At 44.9% G+C, this 8697-nt stretch overlaps 1 protein-coding gene across 2 annotated transcripts; it reads right to left on the bottom strand.

Annotated features, from left to right (window-relative positions):
- Window positions 1-5832: 5832 nt before the first annotated feature.
- On the bottom strand, window positions 5833-7749 carry tmem177 (transmembrane protein 177). Of its 2 annotated transcripts, none has more exons than XM_018764893.2 (2): window positions 7690-7749; window positions 5833-7192 (listed from the first exon to the last, which is right to left on the bottom strand). In XM_018764893.2, exon 2 carries the CDS (start codon window positions 7183-7185, stop codon window positions 6280-6282), a length of 906 nt encoding a protein of 301 aa, XP_018620409.1. In that variant the 5' UTR covers window positions 7186-7192; window positions 7690-7749; the 3' UTR covers window positions 5833-6279. The 2 variants fall into 2 exon arrangements, with proteins under 2 accessions (XP_018620409.1, XP_018620408.1); XM_018764892.2 differs by having other exon boundaries at window positions 5833-7173; window positions 7690-7745.
- Window positions 7750-8697: the final 948 nt, after the last annotated feature.

Below are 8697 nucleotides of genomic sequence, written 5' to 3'. Positions count from 1 at the left end.
CTGGCCTCGGTGGTAAGTTGAGAATGTTTGTTTTAATGTATTTTAGGTTTCTGGTGCAAACGCTCGTATCACTAAGTCTAGTTAAATGCCGTGGCCTTATAATAGTTTGTATGTTTTGGCTGCACTTAATGCTTTTATTTAAAGTTTTTAGGCCCACACTGGACAAGGCACAAGAAACCACATCACATGAGAAATGACTACTGATATCAGAACAAGTAACAGACCCATCAATACACAAAGCTGCTAAAGGAGATGATCCATGGACCATGAGTCAGTCCTGCAACTTCTAGGCCAAGTTCTGGGACAAAACAAATGAACCCCTCCAGTTGAGGTGTACACCATCATGTGTGAAAAACCTGGGCCTTTCCCAGAAATCATCCCAGTTATTAACAAATGATATACGATTGGAGCAGTACCCTGTCTCTAACCACCTGTTAAAGGACACCAGCCTACTGTACACTATGTCCCCCATGAAGAGTCTAGGTAAAGGACCAGACACTATTAGATTACGACATTTCCTTCTGGCCTTGTTACACATAGAAATAAATCGGCTCTTCAACACCTCAGACCGCTGATAATGAATATCATTATCACCAACATGCACCATCATAGTCGACACGGCATTATCGGCCAGAGAACTGACACGAGCCGCCATGTCAGACACACGTGCGCGTGGGAAACACTTTACCTTTACATTTCGATTCCCAGGCCCACGAACCTTAACGTTTCGGATAGCCGAATCCCCAAAAATGAGCACACAATCCATCCATCCATCTTCTGACCCACTTGTCCTAAAAGGGTCACGGTGGCAGCAGGAAGAGCAGAGAGGCCCAGCCGCCCCTGTCCCCCGCAACTTCCTCCAGCTCAACCTGGGGGATCCCCAGCCATTCCCAGGCCAACTGTGAGATGTAATCCCTCCAGCGGGTCCTGGGCCGACCTTGGGGCCTCGTCCCAGTTGGCCGTGCCTGGTATACCTCCAAAGGGAGGCGCCCAGGGGGCATCCTTATCAGATGCCTGAACCACCTCAACTGGCTCCTCTCAATGGGGAGGAGTAGCGGGTCTACTCTGAGTTCCTCCAGGATGGCCGAACTCCTCACCCTGTCATGGAGAGGGAGTCCCAGCACCCTGCGGAGAAAACTCATTTCGACCACTTGTATCCGCGGTCTTATTCTTTTGGTCATCACCCAGAGTTGATGACCATAGGTGAGGGTAGATACGTAGATCGATTGGTAAATGGAGAGCTTCGCCTTATGGCTCAGCTCCCCCTTCACCACTACAGTCCGGTACAGCGACCGCATTACTGCTGCTGCTGCTCCCAGTCTGTGGCCGGTCTCGCACTCCCTTCTTCCCTCACTTGTGAACAAGACCCCAAGATACTTGAACTCCTCCACCTGGGGCAAAAACTCTCCCCTTACCTGGAGGGGGCATACCATCCTTTTCCGTGACAGAACCATGGACTCAGACTCTGAGGTGCTGATCCTCATCCCCACTGCTTCACACTCGGCTGCAAACCGTTCCAGTGCGTGCTGGAGGCAGCCATGTGATGGTGCCAAAAGGACAACATCATCTGCAAAAAGCAGAGATGTCACCTTCCGACTCCCACACAGAATGCCCTCCTGACCTCGACTGCGCCTTGATATCCTGTCCATGAAAACCACAAACAGGAGTGGAGACAAGGCACAACCTTGGCGGAGTCCAACACCCACAGTGAACAGGCCTGACTTAATGCCGAGTATGTGGACACAGCTTTCGCTCCGTATGTACAAGGACCGAATGGCCCACAGTAGTGGCCCCGGTACCCCATAATCCCGAAGCACCTCCCACAGAATTTCCTGGGGAACATGGTCATAGGCCTTCTCCAATGCAAGCAGCACTGTGAGGATTATGTTGTTTGATTTCTCCAGTGCATTAAGCATTACACAGGCCTGTTGTGGGAGAAGCATTAGTCAATGCAAGTAGACACATACACCTGACAAGGGACACTCTTCTGAGGACAACAACGCACACATTTGAGCCAGAGAAGACAGATAGATGGCTTCCTTTACTCCTCTTTCCAACTATGTATGTAAAATTAGAAAATCCCTCTCAGAACAGGGGAGGTGGACTGAGACACAACTTATCAGCCACGTACAACACAGTCTTAGCATCTGTCCTCAAAAAGTTTCACACCCTTTCACACCTTGAGTCTGGAGTTTCTGGCCATTAATGGGTTGTTAGAGTACCACTAACAGTGGAAGAACAGGACACCACCCAAGTTAATCTGAACAACATCCTCTAATTGCAGGTGAGTATTGGGTCATTAACAGACCCTAGTTATGTGAGTTTCAAGTGGGCACCAGCCACAGATGTTCCAAATTAAACCTAAACTCCTCATCAGTCATTTAGAACTGAAGAAGCCACTTGGATGAGTTGCGAAATGTCTTCAAAACACCTCAAGCGAGTCCAGTTGCCTTTGTTTTAGTTTTTTTTTTTTATAAGATATTGTGATAAACTACATACAGGACATGGATTCCAAATTATATAAGCTGTTTAAAGAACTCCTAAACTACACTGATAGCTCACCACTGTAAAGTCAAAAAAAATCATAAGTCAAACCATTGTAAATCGGGGACCACCTGTATTATTGTTTACTCATTTAGCTGAGGCCTTTCTCCAATGCTACTTACAATTACTTACAGGGTCACTGTATGTAGTTTATACTGGTACAATTCAGGTAATTAAACCCATGTCCTTCTGACTATAAAGCAGTACTTACATTTATTCATTCAGCAGACGTTTCTGTCCAAAGCGACGTACATCTCAGCAAAAAGTACTTAAGTACTCAGTACTTAACCATTACACCACATGCTCTGCGCTCAGCTATGTTTTTATATTGACTTTGTTCATCATTTCTACAAAAAGCATATCTACGGCTAGCAAACACAGAGTAAACAAATCAACAGAGTAAATTTTCACAGGCAAGCTGAAAAGACAATAGTACGCTTATAGTTACAAACATAAAAATGCAGCTGATCCAGACGCAGAGGATGGTTACCCACAGAACCAGCTACGCCGAGCACTCGCCACACCCTCACTTTGCTTTGGTGCTGTCTCATGCCTCTGGCTCTCTTGGGGATATGGTTGTGTGTATGTTTTCCTCCATTTACAAGTATGTGACAAATCTGAGCTTAAAACAAATCTGTTGTGCTCTTTTCCAATTTCCCAGTTTGCCTAAGGTTACTCATGTGATGAAACAATGGTATTTGGATATACATTTGAATGTGTGCAAAAAACCAAGAACTTACACTCCTCAGTCATGTTAACTGCTTCTCCTAATCAGGGTCACAGCAGTCCAGAGTCTATCTCGGAATCACAGGGTGCAAGGATGATGGGCACATGAACAGAACACCAGTCCATGGCAGGGTAGCCACACATACACAAACACAACAAGCAATTCAGAGCATCCAATTCACCTGAGCTGCATGTTTTTGGACTGTGTGAGAAAACCTACACAAACACACGCAGAGTGAGCTAGATTCGAACCTACATCTGGCCCAGGAGCAATGATGCCGCAACGCTACCAGCAGTGCTGCAGCTGAACTTCCTCAAGAACTTATGCATAGAGTGCTTTAAATGTTAATTTTTCTAGTGTGTGAATAGCATATGTTCAATTGCAAAAGAAACTTTGCTGCTGTAGCTATGAAACCAACCCGAAGTGTGCCAGTGAATGGCCATTTATGTACTGTACTGAATGCATTAATTAAAATAATTTAAAGATGCTCTAGTTCGTGATTAAAAAAATGTTAAGACTAGCTGTAACTAGACATACTGGATGAATTTCTTATTTTCTGGTGATGCCATGCAGTCCTTAAGAAAATATCCAACAGCGACAGGATACTGTTTTGCACGCCTCCCAACATTTGTGAATGAGTTATTTCATGAACTATTCAGCAGACCAAAGGTGAAGAAACAATATTTATAGTAAACATTGAATTTAATTAAAAGAAGACAAGTGAATACTCCAGTTACTCAGAAGATTTTGTCACTAGCAAAATAGAATGGCGAAGGAAACCGGAAATGAGACAGACAAGGTTCTTCTAAGACAAAGGAGCGTTTCTCGTGAATGTGGTCATATTCATTGATGAAACCTTTCAAAACAAGAACCGCTGACCTGCTTTACTCCAAATGCATTATTAATAACTCCTTTTTTCAGTGCTGGGCCATGGTGGTCTGGAACCTATCCCAAAAGCATAGGATGTGAGACAGTACATCCTGGACAGGATGCCAAGACCACCACAGGGCAATCACACAATCGTTCACTAAAACATACACACACTATGGACAATTTAGAGCCACCAGCTGATTTTAAACATGTCTTTGAACTGTGGGAAGAAACCAAAACATATGTTTTTACGCTGTTTTTGCTAGTTCATATGTTCTTACTTTCTTTTAAAGAAGCGGTAGTACAAGTGATTATTACAAATATTGTATCATTTTATTGCAGTTTTGTGATTTCTGACTCACAACGAACAGAAATGTATATTTAGAAATAACTTCATAAATGGTTGTTGGGTATACCATGTACTGCTAATTAATGTTTTATGTGTCATAGGATGGCACCGCATCAGAATTTCAGGAAGTAATTTCTTTCCTTTTTAGGGAGGATTATTGCAGCAGTGCAGTCTGGTAAAGTCAACGGTGGAAACAGACTGGACCCGATTTTGGAAATTGTAACATTGTACTTGGGCAGCCAGTACACGCGCACACACACACACGCACACACACATTACCTGAACCGCTTGTCCCATATGGGGTCGCGGGGAACCGGAGCCTACACGGCAACACAGGGCGTAGGGCCGGAGGGGGAGGGGACACACCCAGGACGGGACTCCAGGCCGTCGCAGGCACCCCAAGCGGGACTTGAACCCCAGACCCACTGGAGAGCAGGACCCGGTCCAACCCACTGCGCCACCGCGACCCTTGCCAGTATGTGCTAATGGAAAAAATAAAAGTGCTAGTGTATCTGGTTAAATCAGGTACACAACCAGCTGCTGGGACAATGGAATTATTATGAACAACAATAATAATAACAACAATAATGATGATACAGGTATACCCTAGTATACGGACCCACAGTTTACATATTCCAAAGCCCTAGAAAAGTTGTAGCCCTGTGCTGTATACATATCGACTGCTCTCAGTGTCAGATGCTTTTTCCGGTGTCTGAGGTAGATGATATAGAGGTTACGAGCATGAGGCCCAGACATTTGCCCACTGATGTAGAAGCCATGAGGCAGTCAGGCACAGATTTTCCAACAATGTATGATAACCTCTTCTTCATTTTCCATTCTTGCCTGTGTAATTTTATTATAGTGACTCACTTCTCTCCTAATCTCTAAAGTGCTTGAATGTCCTGAAACAATTTTTTCCCCCATTTAAAAAAATGGAAAAGGACCTTCCCGTTTAGACTGTTTTTAGAAATGAATTAGGTCCATATACACTTACATTTAGTTATTTAGCAGACATTTTTCTCCAAAGCAACTTCCAATGAACTCTATGTAGTGTCATCAGCCCACACACCTTATTCACCAATGTGACTTACACTGTTAGATACACTACTTACAATGGTTCACTCATCCATATATCGGTGGAAAACACTCTCTCTGTCACTCACACACTATGGGTGAACCCAAATAGCATGTCTTTGGATTGTGGGAGGAAACCGCAACACCCAGAACAAAGCCACACAGACACAGGGAGAACATGAGAACTCCACACAGACTGAGCAAGGATTGAACTCACATCCTCTAGCACCACCCAGGCACTGTGAGACAGCAGCGCTACTCGCTGTGCCAACATGCCACATAACAGGGAATACTGATCATTTATTAACTTAACTGACACTTTTCTCCACCGCAACTTACATTGTTAAGGTACATACTGTAATTTACTCATTTACACAGCTGGGAAAATTTTTACTGTATCAGCTCAAGGAAGTACTTTGATCAAGGGCACTACAGGAGGATGTACGAATCAAACCTGGGTCCTCAAAGTCAGCAGCTGTAATCTGCTGCCACCATTTCTTGTTTAACATTTCTTAAAATTTAAAGCAACATAACTTCAGTCAGTGATGCAAGCGGACATTTCACCAGAGGAACTGAGCATGAGAACCTTGCTTTAGTAAACATGGGTCATAACTACATGTCTTTTATTATGACTTTACCAATATCTCAAGGAGAGCAACACTGACTAACAGGAAACAGCTACATATTACCATTGAACATCTTTAAAAAAGTCATCTCAGGCTTTGCCATCTTTCAGTAGGCTGGTGATTTTATCCCTCCTGGTGGTATAGGGAGCGTGTCTGAGCATGAGCAAGCTGGCTGGGAATAGGTTGCCATTCGGGGCATACATCTGTTTCCCTTTGGGCCCCATCAGGGTGCGCAGGGTTCTATTTCTGGACAGAAGTTTGTCATAAAACTCCAGGCCTCCCTTGGCATAGTCCTGTGAAAGGCTGGCAGCACACCAGTCTGAACGACAGTCCAGCCGCTGGCTCACAGCACCGGATGCAAGGACATAGGAGACAGCGCCCAGGGCTAGCGCCAGCAAGCTGACGACGGCACGCAGGACTGCTGAGCCGCCATAGAGTCCAAAGACTTGCTTGACGCCCACCCCATAGGCACACGCGCCAGCCAGACAGGCGGGGGCCACAGTGGCGTGGAGGAGCGGGCCGCTATCCTGCAGCCATGCCACCTTCCTGGCCAGGGCGAAACGCTGGGCCTCTGGCGAGAACATGAGCGCCTCCTTCAAAGCAGCACCAGAGGTACTCTCCCACTCCACCGGCTTGCCGTTGATGAGGACCACTCGGTTGGTGATTCCCACCATGTTGTCTGGTGTGCTGTTGAAGTTTGCCGGGAGGCCCACACGAACTCCAGAGGGGAGCCAAGGCACACTTGCACCCACAGGGTGGAAGCCAAAGGCTGCAAATGCCATGTAGTTCTGGGGTGAATGGATGCCCATGTCCTTTAGAACACCCTGGAATGTCTCCTCGAGCTTCTCAGAGAAGTTCGCCGGCTGGCCCTCACTCCAGGCCTGGTACACCTTTCTGTACGTGTGTTCTGGGAACACATGGTACAGCATGTTGACAGAGAAGAGACCTCCGCACCCGGTGATGGGCAGCCCTGTCCGGTACTTCTGCAAAAACATGGCAATTCTGGCAGCAAATGCACATATTAGCCACAAATGTTAAAGATGACAGATTTTACATGTTTAATCCATAATTTTAAACCGGTTCTTTACAACACAGCAGCAGGTGGTATAGTGTTTAGCCATGCTCCCTTCCAATCTGCAGGTTGGTTCTGGGTTTAAATCCCACTCATACTGTAGTACCCTCAAGGTATAAACTCTGAATAGACACAGTAGGAATTTTGAGGTTTATAATAACAATAATAACAGTAATAATAATGCAACAGAAATCATACAGATAGCAATACATAGATAGAGGATCAAAGGCTAATCTCTGATCAAGTACTCACTTCTCAGCTAGCTGTGCCTGTGCTGTGTATATTAAATTTAAGCATATCCTATTATCCTAAAGTAACTTAACGGAACCTAGTAAATTGCTTTTTACTGAAAATAAGAACCATGTGTGTACCACGCTCAGGAACAAAATAATTAAACCTCTTGGACATATAAATTAAGAACATTTACCTGGAATCGACATGTCATATAAGCGGAGGACACGAATCGCTGCCATAAAGGAAAGTGACGTCACACCCTTACGACACATTCACGTTAGTATGGACAATTTTACGGCTAAACCGTCTGCAGTGAAAAATAGCGAAGCATTTTGTTGTCCCACTGTAAAATGAATAAAATATTTATGTCACAGAGCGTGTTCCCATGTTATGTTTTGATATGTTTACATTAGCAGCGCTTGGTTTAAGCTGTTTTTACGCAGGAAATTGTTTCGCAAAATTGTATTTCAGTCTGTCGTCGCCAGGGGTCAGAGTTTAACAGCTATTGCAATTATTTAGGTATAACAATTAAACGATGTATCCAGTACATAAGAATTTCAAAACACAATTACGCAATTAATTACCTGTGCGATTCACACACACATGTTTCAATTATCGGAACACAGTCTGACACATTTCATTAATGTTAAAATACAGTAAAATCCCGCCATAACGCCATAAGTCAATGCGTGGGATTCAAGTATTCAATTGCAGGAAAAGCGATTATTGCCAGGTTAAACGATAAACAATCCTTTTAACTTCGGTCTTCAACTTATTATGTAAAAAAAAAAATTAATTTACGTGTAAAAAATATAGATGGATTATTACAAGCAAGGGGGCGCGGTGACGCATTGGGTTGGACCGGGTGCTGCTCTCCCGTGGGTCTGGGGTTCGAGTCCCGCTTGGGGTGCCTTGCGGCGGACTGGCGTCCCGTCCTGGGTGTGTCCCCTCCTCCTCTGGCCTTACGCCCTGTGTTGCCGGGTAGGCTCCGGTTCCCCGTGACCCCGTATGGGACAAGCGGTTCTGAAGATGTGTGTGTGTGTGTGTGTATTACAAGCAAAATGTGCACATGCCAAATATGATACTAATAACAATAAAATAATAGCTACAGGAATGGAAAGTTTTGAGGGCGTTTGACTCATCCATCATAGGAGGTGATGGCTGCCGGTAGAACTGTAACCTCCACTAGTGCTCTGTGGAG

The sequence above is a fragment of the Scleropages formosus genome, chromosome 21 (assembly GCF_900964775.1).
Source record: "Scleropages formosus chromosome 21, fSclFor1.1, whole genome shotgun sequence".
NCBI classification, from domain to species: Eukaryota; Metazoa; Chordata; class Actinopteri; order Osteoglossiformes; family Osteoglossidae; genus Scleropages; species Scleropages formosus.
This window is presented reverse-complemented; position numbering and strand designations above follow the sequence as displayed.